The sequence below is a fragment of the Protopterus annectens genome, chromosome 12.part0, assembly GCF_019279795.1.
Source record: "Protopterus annectens isolate FY-2018-M chromosome 12.part0, PAN1.0, whole genome shotgun sequence".
NCBI classification, from domain to species: Eukaryota; Metazoa; Chordata; order Ceratodontiformes; family Protopteridae; genus Protopterus; species Protopterus annectens.
Window position 1 is genome coordinate 17,083,150 of NC_056746.1, and position 16,281 is coordinate 17,099,430.

Consider the following 16,281-nt stretch of genomic DNA (forward strand, 5'->3'; position numbering starts at 1 on the left):
AAACAAATAAGCCAATATGTGATAGGGGTTTATTAATCACGGGGGGGGGTGGGAATAAAAAATAAAATTGTGACATGACAGAGGTAGTTTCAATGGCTGATTATAGTGGATACTGTAAATGAAAAAGATAAATCTGTCCAGCCAGCCCCAGTTGCATAGAGAGATAAAGCCCTGACTATTGCCCTGGAGATCCAAGTTTAATTAGTGGCATGGATGCCTAACAGAACAGACAGGGGAAGTGGGTGTGCATATCCAGGGAGTGGAGAGGTGGAGCCAGTCGCATGATGTGGCAGACCTTCAGAGGAAGGAGGTGGGCCATGACCTAAGGGCATGTCTACAGTCCACCAAGCTACTGACTGGCAACAGCTTTTGGTGGGCATTTACATGGGACTACGCATGTGCATAAGCACTGGGTGAGGGGTTACACAAATAAATAATAGCGTCCTCATTTCCAGAATGCCAACAAAGTAGCAAGCGACTTTTATGGTTGCCTCAATAACAGCTTCACTGCAAAGCTCTCGCTCCAGTAAACCTGATGGTGGTTATCCCCCCAATACTGAGGAATGAATCGACTTGAGTCTCACTGGAGATAGTTTGATGGTTGGGAAGCACAAGGGTAAAAAGAAAACACAGCAATGTGAGCCCCTGGATTCTTCTGTTCTTCTCTTACCCTAGTGAGTGGGCAGCCATGTGCAATAGACAAGTGTCTAAAGATCTGAGGTTAACAGAGGTAACCAAAGTATTAAAAAGATGAACAGAGTCAGGACATCTGCACCCCATAAGAATTATCACATTCAGGGCCTTGACAAGATTAGAAAAGTCACAGTGCCTTCAGTGAGATTAAATCAAGATGACAATGACCACGTCAAAACTTATAGGATCAACAAGGCTTACATATTTATAGGATTTGGAAGTCCTTAAAGAAAACAGCTTTAACAGGTTCCCATTTGGATTTGCAGATTTGGGGGCCAGCATATTTAATATCTTCATGGGATGTAATGTAATAAAGAATTAGATGAATCAGAAGGCCCCTTTCAGATTTTCCGGAATCAAGATATCCTTAAAGTATTAACAGAATCCTGCAGTCCCTTTCAGTTACTGGACTTTAAAGCTATTTAGAGCAGGGGATGCAGAAATAAGGTGCCCATAAAGAGGGTATAGGAAGCATCTATCATGAAAAAGCAAGCATCTACTTTAAATCACTTCAAATGAAATAGTAGCTGCAGAAGAAACAAATTCCAGCTAAAAACTTGAAAGTTTTATTTAAAATACTTACAATAAAAACTGTGTTGTGTTATTTTAAGTATTTTAAATAAAACTCAAGTTTTTTAGCTGGAATTTGTTTCTTTTGCGGCTATTTCATTTGGTCAATTAGCTGTTTTTCATGACTTTAAATCACTTCAGTTTTCTTTCTCTGTTTTTCATTTTGTGTCACTAACTTCAATAGTGTGTTCTTTTGCCAAAGTGCATATTTGATGAATTGTAACAAAGTCACATTTGGAACTTGTTATGAACTTTTCAAGGGCCCACCATAGATTCAATGGACCATGAGGCCCATTTTAAATAGCTTTCCCTCATAATTAAATTTGGCCTAAGTACTCACCAATTTGAATTTGATTTCAACACAATATATACATTTTAATTTTAAGAGATCAGTACCACTGACAATAACTGCAGCTGTTTACCGCCACGCATTTGTCAATCAGCTGATGTGGTAATTACTGTGCTGTACTCACCATTGCTGTTTTGATAACATTCTAATGAAATCAGCAAAATATCTCCAGTTGCCCCCCCAACATACACACACAACCGTTATGTAGGGAACCCCAGTGATAGCAGGGATTACTAGTACCTAAAACTAGCTATGGGTGTAGTGGATATAAATAGATGTAACTAACATAATAATTTGCTATCTTTACAATTTACAACTGTGTGTGTTCTTTTGAAAAGGTAGTATTAAATGAGTTGAACAATAGGGGGAAGACTTAAATAATATTACATCTTTAAATATGTCTTGTGCCAAGTGCTGAGGCAATGAATTACTATTACTGTACAAAATACTGGCAGGGGTAATCCCAGTGTGATTCAATACACACTTGGTTAGCTGGTTGTTTAGTTGGACAGACCAGATTATTACAGGCCGAGATAAGGAAGGAGAGTATGTGCCACACTAATGTCATCATCAGGCACTAACTGAAGACGACTCAGAGTATCCATCTTAGACAAACACAGTGGTATGTTTTGTTAAGATGGCATGAAACAGATTTGGCAACCCATACTTATGCCTGCAGTGTAAAAGATTAAGATAACTGAATAATAGTACAAATATTAGACACCTACAGTAGGCTAGGGAGAAGATAGTATCTAGCAGTTTTGACATATGTATAATCTGTCATAGAGGGCATGAGCCTTTAAAGGAGGTTTATTTATGAATTTATTTGTTCTTAATACAGGCATTTTAATATGCTGATCAAACTTTTAATTCATAGTCTGTTGTGATTTCCAGCAAGTTTAGAGAGTTTTCCATCTCATTGGGGCAACTATTCTTGGATATGATTTGCAGCTGAGGAGTCAGAATGCTGAATACTAGTAGGGTTAAAAAGCTTTTTCTGGACTTAGTAGCTTTAACGTGACATTCTGATTCTAGCATCCAGCTGTGGATCACAGTAAAATATTCTAAAGATGTAAAGAAAAATGAAAAAACAGATCTGCAAAGTCCTTATAAGTTTTATAGCTTTTGTCTTTTCAATCCACAAGACTCTATCAGAACCAACATTAACATTAGGGTGGCGCAGTGGTGCAGCGGTTAACGCTGTCACCTCACAGCAAGAGGTTCTCCGGTTCGATTCTCGGCTGGGGTGCTTTCTGTGCGGAGTTTGCATGTTCTCCCTGCGTTTGTGTGGGTTTCCTCTGGGTACTCCGGTTTCCTCCCACATTCTAAAGACATGCGTCTGGAGCATTTCTCCCCGGGCCTCTGCTGAAAACAGGATCTGTGGAACCTAGTCGGACTTTCCCGGTCTCAAAATGTTAAATAAATAAATTTAAAAAAAAAACATTACTAACAGGTGAACTGAATAAATAATGTCAAAACAGTAACATTAACAACCTGCAAAAAATAAACACTGATGTAGTAAAATCTATGACCCTCAGGCTTAAAAAGTATACCACCATTCATTAGATAAAAACTGTAAATTCCTTTTCTTCTTATACTCTTCTTATACTCACATTTGATGTTTATATGACCATTTAATCCAGGACTAATTCCCACTTTCAATAAAAATTGCCAGTGTAGTTCTCTACACTCAGGTGCTGTATTTTCATCACCTCCTCTAAAATCTGGTAAGGGCCAACCATAAAGCTGTCTCCACTGAAATCAAAATCAGCTCCATGACCCCAGTAAAATCAATAACACTTAAGACGTACTCAAAGACAAACTAGCTTTTATTAAGCAACGATTTGTCAAAATATAGTGTCTGCTAAATTGCTCTAAGAAACTCTGTATAGCCACGTCAATGGCTCCCTAGAGGCTTCTGTACCTACTAGAAGTAAGCCCAGATCTAACCCAGGAACAAACTGCCCTGGTGGCATCTGGAATTAAACAGGATAGACAACAAAAGGAAAATATATGGCAAAAATCAGGAAGGGTTAACTCCCATAAAGACAAAAACTCTCTCTCATCAAACTAAATAGGCAACTAAGAGGACTAATTAGGTCAAACAAAGCCAACTTTGAGATTGTGATAGCCTCCCAGGTGAAAGATAACCATAAAGCCTTCTTCAGCCATGTCATAAACCTTAAGAGCAGCACATAGCACTGGTGGCTAATGGTGCCACATTCATTGAGTCTGGCTATTTAGCAAACCTATTAGTGGAGAAATTCAGTTCCATCATTATCCCCCTCTCATCCCCAACCATCACCCCAAGAAATGTCCTCAAACAAAACCCCTCCAGCTATAACTAAGGAGCATATACTTGGCTGCACTCATTAAAGCCAAGAACACAGCCTCAACAGGTCCCAAGAACACCCTGAGATGCCTCCTGAATACTTGGTGCTAAAGCTATGGCTGAAAACTCAGTGCCAAGAAGGCAAACACCCTGGGTAACTACTTCATCAATAAAACACCCTTAAAACTTGATTCACTAGTCAGGAACCTGTGAACTCATGTAGATAATAATCTAGCCTTATACCCTGACTGAGTAATATCTGCTTTCAGCAAAGGCCAAGGGGGAAGCTCCATTTGCTTACTTTGAATTATACTACATCCCAGTTAAACACAGAGTACTTACATTTCTATTTGCATTTACACACAAACAGTAGTTAACATTTATACATTCTAAGATTTTACAGTGGTAGAAGTTACTAAAGAGAAAGCCCATGTGCAACTTAGTGGACTGTACAGGCAGCAGTTATGTATAAAAATTGTTTTGTCATCTCAGTAAGAGGTTGAGAGTATTATGTTTAAAGAGAACATATGGACAGTATTGTACAGTGAAAACTTTTGTACCCTGTAATAAGCATGTACAGGACCAGGATCGGTTAAGGTATTGTTTAAGCAGTGGTTTAAAACTACTGAATTTGTCAGAGAGTTTTATTTGCATGGGGATACTATTCCAGAGTTTAGCAATACATTGGGAGTGAGCAAGTCTCCTGCAACTTTATTTGACTTATTTATAAGCAAGAAGAGTTTGCTACTAGAACAGAGGTCCTTCCCTGGACACTAGGGTAGTGAAAAATTTTGCAGTGCAGGGCATTTTTCTAGATGATGAATGAGTTTGTGTGCTGTAGTCAGTTGTGAATATTTTAGACAGTTATACACATAGCCGGCCTTAGGCATAGGCCAACTAGGCGGCTGCCTAGGGCGCCGTTCTGGCAGGGGTGCTTTTCCAGCATTTATTTGGTGTAGGTAGACCAGGATGGGGGCACCAGGTGATGTGGAGGGGTGCCATGGAGCCCTTTTGCCTAGGGCACCAGTTGTACAGTTCAAGCCAATTTAATTGCTTTAAGCTAAGACAATGGGAGACTGGTGGCAAATGTAGCTATTTTATTGTAGCGGGAGCAAGTTTCTTTATTTGAATATTTTCTTAAATATGTTAGCATACGAGTGGCTTTTAAGAGAGTTGGAAATAAGAAGGTGATGGCTAGAGTTTGTCTTGCAGTATCTGTAAGAAATCCATTGATCTTATAAAGGGAGCCTAGTTTCTGGTATGTAGATTTAATTATGTGCAGTATATGGCAGTCACATTTGAGATTGTCACCTACTATAATGCCTAGAAGTTTACTGTGAGTTACAGTTTCAACAACAGTATTATTTGCTGACTTTATGGTAAAAGATTGCTTTTGATTTGAGTAACTTTTTGAGGTGAAAACAATTAACTTAGTTTTCTTGGGGTTGAGTAGAAGGTCTGATTCTTTGAGCCCGGTTTCTACAGAAGAGAAAGATTTTTGGGTAATGTCTTGGAGTTTATTTATTGTTGTGGCCACACATATTAATGATGAGTCATCTGCATACTGAACTAAGCTAGCATAGTGACTGGAGGTGTAGAGGTCATTAATAAATATAATAAATAGTACAGGACCCAAGATAGAGCCCTGAGGTCCACCTGTAGTAACTGGTTGAAAGGATGAGTAGGTTTGTTGCCATTTAACGGCTTGTTGCCTCCAGATAGGCAACTAAGGAACCAGAGCAATGAGTACTGTGCAAGTCCTGTTGAGGAGAGTTGAATAAGCAGTTGCTTGTGCCAGACATTATCAAATGCCTTTGACAAGTCTTAAGAACATGGTGGACACAAGCAGATCATCGTTTGTATGTTGGTTTATTATACTGGTAAAATGTCGTAGAGCAGTAGTGGTGGTGCTGGGGCCTAAAGCCATGTTGCATTCCTGAGAACACGGTATTTGAGGTTAGGTATTGCATTAGCTGCATATGGCTGCATTTTTCTATATACAGAAAAGTTATATACAGAATGATTTCATCAGCTGTAGTACAGTGGTGAGCTAAACATTCATGCATTTCACACACACACACACACACACACACACACACACACACACACACACACACACACACACACACACACACTTTAGAACATCTGTATGATATTAAATCATAGGTAAAGCTGTGCTTTCTTTCAAATACATTTCTAGAAATGCTGGAAGTCCATCTTTAAGGAAGACTTGTTGGATTTATTCATTAAAGGTACTAAATATTCCAATATTGACCTATATATATATATATATATATATATATATATATATATATATATATATATATGAAGATCATATATTTATTTACTAGAAAAGAAAAATAGTTATTACTAATATATTATGTCTGAATGATAAATGAGAATGTATATGACTGTTATTGGCTAATTTGAAGAAAGCCCCATTCTGAGGTTCAAAAACATCAGAATCACTCTAAGTGTTGTTATTATATTTTAATTTCTTATACTCCTAAATTGCTATCATGGGGCTTGCCATACAGACAAGACTTGTTTTTTCATAGTTTTTGCATTCTTCCCACAATGCAAACTGTATCCACTTTCTGTAGTTACAGTAAGCACTGTGAGGCTGTGGTTCTTGGCTGCTGACAGACATGTAATTTTTTTTTTCTTTTTCCCTGAACGATCCTGATTTGTACTAACTGAAGATTGCTACAAAACTTTTTATCTTCAAAATAAGCCACCTAAATGGCTAATACTTTGTTCAAGCAATGATGTTTGCAGCTCTTAAACAGCTGACAGACCTTTCTCCTTCCTCTTCCAGAGATATCATATTTGTTGGTTCACTAACAGCTCTGTTCATTCATTTCTGACAGTTGTCATTTCAAAGAGATGGTACAGGTCGCAGTATTTATTTTATTTTATTTTCAGACTGCCCTTAAATTACATGCAGTTACCCAAATAAAAACAACATTTCAGTTTCTGGAAATTAGACTATTTACCAGGTTGTTTATTATTGCAGTATAACTCTCTCATTCCTCTTCACATAAAAAAAAATATCCAAAAACTCATTCTTTGGAAAAATAATTCACTTTCACTGTTAATGTGTGCACTTTACTGACCACAGTAAGACACAGTCATAGGATATAAAACTGTGAATGGTGATAAATGCTTGCAACAGTTTAGAAACTCGTGACTTTCAGAAATGGACCCTGTATTCCATAACATGACTAACCCCTGCTTTATTTATACAAGTAGTTATTCAGGATCTTGGGAGTCAGTATCCCTGAAAATGTAACACAGCATCTTTCTGGTCATTCCCACAATTGTGTTTCGATATACAAAGCATCTCATGGATGAAGTAATAATAACCAAGCCTAAATGTCACATGAAGAATAAGGTTTCCCAATATACAGACAGTTATTGGGTAGTTTTCTCCACTGCTTTTTCTAGTACTACTTGTCAATACCTCTTGGTAAATTCCTCCCTTCTTACCAGATACTGTCTCATTCTTAGTGTCATTTGCAAAAAATAATTGTTTTCTTCAGAAATCTTTCCATTATGTGCGCAGATAAACTACACTGCATGCATTGAGAGTATGCATCAAATCTGTTAACTAATACTGACAGTTCACTATTTAACAATATTCCTCCAGAGCTGCTGCAAACTGTGATATAATATTTGGATAGTCAGCATTCAGCCATAACTATCAATTACACAATTTGTTTTGTGTTAATACTCTTATTAGGCAAACATTTAAATCAAGTCAGGCATGGTTTTCATGTGGATTCAGCTTAATGAAATAATTTATTTCTCCTTAATGCCAAAAATTCTAATTGCTAACCTCAGATACTTAGTGGGTGGATGTAATTTTGTATATTAAGTTGTGTCTTTTTCTAAATTAACATTATGTATCGTACATAGGTGCACGGGAGATTAGTAGGATAACAGTTCAACAGCCCTTACAAGCCTATCCAGTTATACCCAGATTTTATCCAGTTTTCTAGGGGAAAGATAACAAGGGTCAGAAAGCAGGGTTCTGACTATTTTTGCAGACTGCCTCTGTCCATAAGGCACATGGGCACCACCCCAAGGAGTAAATTTGTGATTTCCTATCCATTAGTCCAGACTGAAGATGGTCAGGGAAGGGCTCTGCTTCACGTGAATAGGAAGCCAATTCCAAAGGAGGGGCAATCTCTGAGACACATATCTGTCTCTCCAACATGATCTATTTATGTTAGAAATCATGTTTAGATCTTTGGAGCAAGTAACCCTTGTGCAGTTAGTTTTGCAAATATGCAACATTTCTATCAGGGATGGGTCAGTGACTGCCTTGTAGGTCAGGCACAGATCACCCTTCAGTAATCGGTAGGAAACTGAATACAGTGAAAGGGCTTTTAAGTCTGCATATGACATGTTGGTTATACCCTGTATTTTTTGCTGAGAATCTTCTGTGGATACTCCAACTGTTGCAGGACACACAGTGGTCAAAGTTCAGATTACTATCTATCTGAGTACCCAGATCTCTCACTACTGGATCCAGTCTTAGGGGGGTCCTATCAACATTGCATTTTGCAAGGGTATTTGATTTCCCAAATGAAATTATTATGCATTTATTCACATTTAGTTTTAAGGGACCAATCATTAGTCTGCATCAGGGCTTTCTGTAGGATATCAACATCGTTTGGAGAGTCACTGATTGCCCCCAACTTGCAGTCATCAGCAAACTTGGTCAAGTCAAAGCCCGTTTACATTTGCCTTGACATCTGAGAAGTATATCCCAAACTGAAGTGGGCCCAGCACTGATCTCTGTGGTACTCCACTGGTAATTGCCCCTTGCTGGATGTGGATTCCCCCACTCTAACAACATGCGTCCTATCTGTGAGCCATTTGGCTATCCATCTGGTGATGTACAGGTTTATACACAATTTTGTGAGTTTACCTCTAATACCTGTATGGGGTATTGTGTCAAATGCCTTTGCCAGGTCAAGGTAGGTGGCATGCACTGTCTTACCCTCATCCATGGCCATGGTGACCTTCTTAAAGAAGTCCACCAGATTGAGCAGAAAGGACCTACCCTTGATGTAGCCAAACTGGATTGGGTCTAGAGACCTGAGATTTCCTATGTCATTGTTAATCAGGTCCATTATTACCCTTTCAATAGCCTTGCATATGAGACTAGTCAGACTTATAGGCCAGTAGTTTCCTGGGTCAGTTTATGGTCCCCCGTTGTGCAGAGGGATGACTGTTGCTGTCCTCCACTCTACTGGGAAAAAGCCAGTCTGGAGATTATGGCTAAATACAGATCCAAGTGGGTCTACTAGGTTACATTTCAAGCTATTTAATAGGCACCCTGGAATTCCATCAGGACTCATTGATGCCATGTTTCTAGCTTTAGAGAGTGCAGTGAGGACCTGTTCTTTTGTGATAACAGGCAAATGAATGGTAGGAGTTATTTCATGAGGAGTGACCAGAAGTGATGAGGGAGGGTGAAATCTGAGCTGAATTTATCAGCCAGCAGGTTTGTTATTTCTTCTGGCTGAGTATAGGTAAGTACCATCTACAGCTAACTCAGCACATTGTTGACTGTCTCCCTTAAGATTTTGGACATAACTAAAAATGCTTTGATGTTATCCTTTGCTTAGGAGGCTATTTTAGTCTTGTATTTAGCTTTTAAAGACTTGGCTAGTTCCATGATTTGCCTGTTGAGACTAATAAGGTGTTTTTTCTCTGTTGTGCACCCTCCCCCTTACTTCTAGACAGGGATTTCTGCCTTCTGTTGTATAGTCTATTTATGCCAAGGGTCTACCAGGGCTTGCTTTTCTGGTTAAATGTGGGTTTAGTTCCTTCAGGTATTGCTGTTTTTATGCAATTGTTTAAGTGGTTGTACACAGCACTCATGTATACTTCTACATTGGTGTCTTGTGTTTTCAGGGTTAGGAAAGCTTTACAATTACTTATGCTACCACTTAATAGAAGTAATTTGCCTTGGAAATATTCTTTAGGGCTTTAGGGTTTAATGTGGATTCTACCTTTACATTTATTTCAAAGGAGGCCAATTTATGATCCGATCTTTCCAATTAGGACATTACGTTGGGGAGTGCAACCCTCCCCCATGTTTGTGAGTACTATGTCAAGGATATTTGAGCCCCTAGTGGGAGTGTAGACTGTTTTTTCTAGAACATTTGCATTGGCAGTCCAGGAATCTCTGAACCTACATGTTAATGATCGTATATGTTTCCCAGTTTGTGGAGGGGTAGCTAAAATCACCCACGAATAGTTCGTTGAGTTGAACGGTAAGTGATTTTACTTTATAAATCTCGTTACCATTACCTGTAAAATAAACTTCTGCTACACATCAAGTAATGCAGCTTTTTAGCCACCTTAAAACATAGTCTTGACATTTTGATGAATAACTATATATCCACCCCTAGGGTATGTAGTATAGCTCCTAGAGCAGGGCAGCTAATGCAGTCACTACTTACTAATCAGACCAAGTTCATGACTGCCATTTCAATTATAACAATCAATACAACAATTAGGCCCTGACTATGGTCCAGGTGACTAAGGCTTAATTAGTTGCTCAGGTGCCTGACATACTGGCAGAGAAAAATGAGCATGCCCATCCTGGGGGGAATGAAAAGAAGGGGTACATGTCTAGGACAAAATAAGTGGTTCAATTTCCCTAGTGCAGACCGGGGAAAATAACCACAAAGTACCACTGATGGTGGGCGTGGTATTCTACTGATGTCAGCAAACCGTTTTGCTGCACTATGGCCTAAGTCCCTGACCTTCATCATAGGTCCAATGTTTGGGGTAAACCCTCCTCATAACCAACCAAGAGAATGAAAGATGTTGAAAGCAGCTCTGTCCTTTGCTCCTACAGCAGACTATTTGGCTTCAAGCTTGCTACTCAAAACACATACATTATCACACATCAGCACGTGAACATGCCCTAACTAAGCCTCTGCATATATGTGTATTGCATGTGTATGTATCTATATGGGAGTGCATGTAAATATTCTCTGTTATATTGTCCTTATTACTATGTTTTATTATGTATACCCTGGAGCTTTTCTCCCCAGGCCTAAGATGAAAATGGACATGAATCCAGTCGGACTATCCTGGTCAACAAATGTAAAATAAAAAAATAAATAAATATATCTATCTATCTATATATATATATATATATATATATATATATATATATATATATATATACACACATACATACATACATATATGTGCACACACACAACACACACACACACACACACACACACTCACGTATATTTATATATATTTCCTTGCATGTAGATATGTAAAATTATATACTTATTATATACTCTTACTCACTAGAGAAATACTTTGAAACACTCTATCTAGGTTTTTATCTATGTTCATTGTATATATTGTGTATTATGTCATATGTATGTTCATACAAAAAAGGGTAATGTCCTCATATTGTATATTAGCTACTGTAATTTCAACAAATCTGTATGCTACTGCTTTGTAATTTTACTCTGTAATTTTCTTTTGTAACTTTTCTTTTGTAATTTTTCTCTCTGTAATTGTATGGCGCTTTTCTCCCCAGGATTCTACTGAAAATGGACACTTGTTGTCCAGCCGGACTATCCTGGCAAACAAATGTTAAATCAATAAATAAATAAAATAAAACATTAACAACCTCACAAATTTAAACTATCTCTTTATGTGCCTATGTGCCAGTGATGAGTAGTTTTCAGTGACAGAATAGATGTTCTATTAATATATAGTTTTACTGTATGATAAGAAAACACATCACCAGTAAATAAGACCGATGCTTAGTTACCTCATAGCCACTATGTTTGAAGCCTTACCTTTTGTGGGGACACCGATCCAGTTCAAGTATCTTGTCAGCTTAGTGGAAATGTAAGTCTTGCCTCGGGCAGGAAGTCCCACCATCACTATCAAGGTTGGGGAGTTTGTAAACTGAGGAACTGAAGCTAGAAAGGAAAGAAGCAAAGCAAAATAAATTACTGTACTTTCCTATGATGTTACAAACCTTGCCAGTTTTAAAGAAATATGAGGGCACACTCTGAGCTTGCTATCTAATTGAAATCATTCAATAATTAATGCTGTCTCAGCACCAACTGACCAATTTGGTTCATGTAGTAGTGAACAGCTGGAATGAGTTTGAGTCATACCTCTCAACTGTTTAGAATTATACAAAATGTGTAGATCCTTACCTCATATTTTTGGTCTGGTCCTAATAAAAATTGTAGTTTATTGGTATGAGGACTGAGATCAGTAAATAATGACAGTTTCAGACATCATATCCTTCAGAAAATGTATGCTAATGTAAAACATTTTATTCTTGCAACTTGCACAGTTTATAACACCAATATTTAAAATCTGCCACTGATTCTGAACATTTTTTACCTCCATAATTTTTTTACTTTTTCCAGAATTTTTGCACTAAAAGGTTGAGAGATATGGTTTGAATATCTGCTTCTGGGCCCCTGCCTGCCACATCAATAATATCTCTGTTGCATCTTCTCCTGCAGCACTTTCATCTGGTAGCCTTATGGCTTTAGTGCCCATATCTCCTAAGGACTCTATAATGGAGCAAGACTTTTACCAGAGACTAAAAGAAGTGGCAGTTCAACAATTCTCCTCATCCTCTTTTTTAACATATGAATTTCTTTTACAATCTTCTGTAAATAAGCCTATACTCTGATACCCATCTTTTGCAGAACAGTTGGCTTGCCTTGCCCAAGCATGCCCACAACTCCATACAGTTGCTCTGTAGCACAGCCTAGACTTCAGAGGTATGGTACAAGAGTCAAACTCAGGATATGAGCCTACTCACCCAAAATGTAAATCACTCTGTGTCCCTTAATGGCACAAATTAAGAAATGGAATAAGAGAACCTTGTGCCCTCAAGGTTCAGAATTCTAAAGCTGCATCCTGATGTATTTAGCAAATATTGTGACTTCCCCAAAATGTCTTATAAAATTAGAGGAGAAGGAGATTGGTCAAATTCCTAAAATTTAAAATGTTTGTCTCTGGTCATATTTCAGTGGTAGTCAGTCATGTTTGTGGAGTCCACTATTAGGCTTTTAGTGTACCTAGTCATATGCCCACAACTGAGCAGCAATTTTCACTTTCATTATTAGCACGAGTCCGAGTTTTTCTGTTGCATAAATATCTTGTTTTCTGCCAGCTCACCAGAATAATGCTTACTTTCATCTCGAGTACTACTAAAACGCACAGGGTCACAAGATGATTTGGTTAGGGAGGAACAGAAGAAACATCATTGCTACTGTGATAACACTTTTTCCTTTGGGGGCTATGGATACCGAGGAGTAAAAATTCATGCACTTCTCTCAGGGAGTGGGGAACACCCAGGCATTTTTATAATATTATATAGTAGCAGTTATCCTCTTAAATAAGGAAATACTCATGCATCGAGGAATATGCTCCATCCCATTAGCAGTGAGGGTCACATGCACTAAGTAGTGCACTGTCACAGGACAGGATGTAACTGGATTGGGGGCTCATCTTGGAAAAAGGAAAGGATACAACTAATAAAGGTAGCAATATCACACAAAGAAGGAAAATTAAAACAAATCCATCGCTACAAATTGGCATATTTTAAGGACACAGTCCTTAAACGTCTGAACACTAAATGTTCTTCTGACACTGTGCCACTGAGCCCACAGCTCTCTTCATTGTTCTTGAAATCCAGAAGAAGACACAGCGATATAGTGAGTAATTAGTTGACAGAACCTCAAAAGAGTTAAGAAAATGAGCGAAGAAGACACAGCAATAATAGTGAGTAACTAGTTGACATAACCTCGAAAGAGTTAAGAAAATGAGCGAAGAAGACAGCAATAATAGTGAGTAACTAGTTGACATACAGCGATAATAGTGAGTAACTAGTTGACATAACCTCGAAAGAGTTAAGAAAATGAGCGAAGAAGACACAGCGATAATAGTGAGTAACTAGTTGACATAACCTCGAAAGAGTTAAGAAAATGAGCGAAGAAGACACAGCGATAATAGTGAGTAACTAGTTTGAGAAGAAGACACAGCGATAATAGTGAGTAACTAGTTGACATAACCTCGAAAGAGTTAAGAAAATGAGCGAAGAAGACACAGCGATAATAGTGAGTAACTAGTTGACATAACCTCGAAAGAGTTCAGAAAATGAGCGAAGAAGACACAGCGACAATAGTGAGTAATTAGTTGACATAACCTCGAAAGAGTTAAGAAAATGAGCGAAGAAGACACAGCGATAATAGTGAGTAACTAGTTGACATAACCTCGAAAGAGTTAAGAAAATGAGCGAAGAAGACACAGCGATAATAGTGAGTAACTAGTTGACATAACCTCTAAAGAGTTCAGAAAATGAGCGAAGAAGACACAGCGATAATAGTGAGTAATTAGTTGACATAACCTCGAAAGAGTTAAGAAAATGAGCAAAGAAGACACAGTGATAATAGTGAGTAACTAGTTGACATAACCTCTAAAGAGTTCAGAAAATGAGCGAAGAAGACACAGTGATAACAGTGAGTAATTAGTTGACATAACCTCGAAAGAATTAAGAAAATGAGCGAAGACACAGCGATAATAGTGAGTAACTAGTTGACATAACCTCTAAAGAGTTCAGAAAATGAGTGAAGAAGACACAGCGATAATAGTGAGTAATTAGTTGACATAACCTCTAAAGAGTTAAGAAAATGAGCGAAGAAGACATAGTGATAATAGTGAGTAATTAGTTGACATAACCTCTAAAGAGTTAAGAAAATGAGCAAGTTATTCCATGTTTTGTAGACAAATTTATGCATCAACTTGAGTTCATACCAAAAGAGTCAGCTGTGACAAGAGTAGCACAGTGTAGGAAAGCCTAGAGTCCGTTGAAAGAAAGCTATAGCTTGCAGCTGTATAAGACAGCAATTCAACTCGTAAACACATTCACAGTTCAACAACTTCCAGTCTCTTTGCAGTGGTAAGTATAAATCAGCTTCTGTTCCTTCCACTGCTCCAGGACTATGTATGAGTATGCTATCAGATCAAGTTATGAAGCATTTCAGTGACATGGGTTTGTAGACAGTAAGGGGTGTAGCTGATGTGACACAATATTGAAGGGCAATATTGTGTTGTTGTTTGATCAGTAAACATCTCCATATTACAGAGTCCAAGGCCATTTACTTATCACTTACGAAAGGCCCATGCAAACACATAAGTTGCAGCTACTGTTAATTTTTAGGAAAAACTGAATCTAAAGTAGCAGTATTTTTAATGTGGAGCTACAAGAAACAATAGTTTATATTGCATTTTTGTCTAATTTGTGCTACTGTTGTAGTTAAAATCGCTCACTGTTCTGCTTTAAGCACTGGTGCAGTACATGAACACATAATTACATTACGCAGGCTGAATTCAAAGACAGAATGCAGAAGCACTTTGAATACAAAAGGTTAAACTGGGCATAAGCGGTGTTGTAAGCTTACAAAATAATTGAGATCAGAAGAGACAGCAGACTTCAGATAATAACTGATTAAACAGCTAAAGGTGGATGTCCTGTGTTAGCATCTCATTAAAAGTTCACTCTGGTATGATTGAAGATTAACCGTGCACTTTGAAAAAATGCAGTGTCACAGAGCATATAGTCACATGTCACACTGAGCCCCTGAAGCACAAACATACACTCTTTCCTAATAATCCCCAACACAGTTCCAAGAAATCACTACTGTTATCAATTACAATGCTGGAAATACATAGTGACATCATTTGTGAAGGCCTATATGCCTGTCACAGGATAGTTCTGAAATCATATGAGGTGTGCAGGTTCATTGTATTTCCAATAGCATTCCATGCTGCACTTATCCTGTGGGAATTAGGCTATCACTGTGTGTTTGCTCCCCTTTGTGGGAGTAATTGTTATGGGATTTTACTGCGTCAGCATGCAGGTATAATAGGAATTCTCTTAAAATAATAGTGTTTACTGTACACAGTCAATGTCTAACTGGTAATTATGGCAGCTTCCCTCCAACATTTTCCCCAAACGTATCCTGCTTGTAAGCATACTCACTGAACAGATTTGATTGCAGCATTAGTAAGGGTGTCTTTCCATTTATTTTAGATAGTGACTGCTGCTGAAGTGGACTTCTGTTGTGATATGTTTAGCCTACCACTGATGGGTGCTTCAATCCAAGGTCCAGACAACCACCTTATCTCCAGTGGCTCCAATGGATCCCTGCTGTAGATAAAGAACAAATTGTCCTGGGGTGCTACTGACCCTAAGCAAGATGATAGCAGGAAGTATTAGCTCCACAGTTCAGGGCTTTCAATTAATGGA

At 38.1% G+C, this 16,281-nt stretch overlaps 1 protein-coding gene across 2 annotated transcripts in view; it reads right to left on the reverse strand.

Moving 5' to 3' along the window:
- Nucleotides 1–16,281, reverse strand: part of PFKFB1 (6-phosphofructo-2-kinase/fructose-2,6-biphosphatase 1) — a 507,147-nt gene that overhangs the window by 371,753 nt on the left and 119,113 nt on the right. Inside the window, exons 1-2 of one of the 2 annotated variants that reach the window (XM_044089061.1) lie at nucleotides 14,787–14,805; nucleotides 11,798–11,923 (exon numbers count right to left, since the gene is read on the reverse strand). In XM_044089061.1, the coding sequence (XP_043944996.1) occupies nucleotides 11,798–11,882 (85 nt within the window). In that variant the 5' untranslated portion in view covers nucleotides 11,883–11,923; nucleotides 14,787–14,805. Of the gene's footprint in view, nucleotides 1–11,797; nucleotides 11,924–14,786; nucleotides 14,806–16,281 lie in introns of those variants that run through there. The other variant, XM_044089060.1, reaches the window with a different exon arrangement.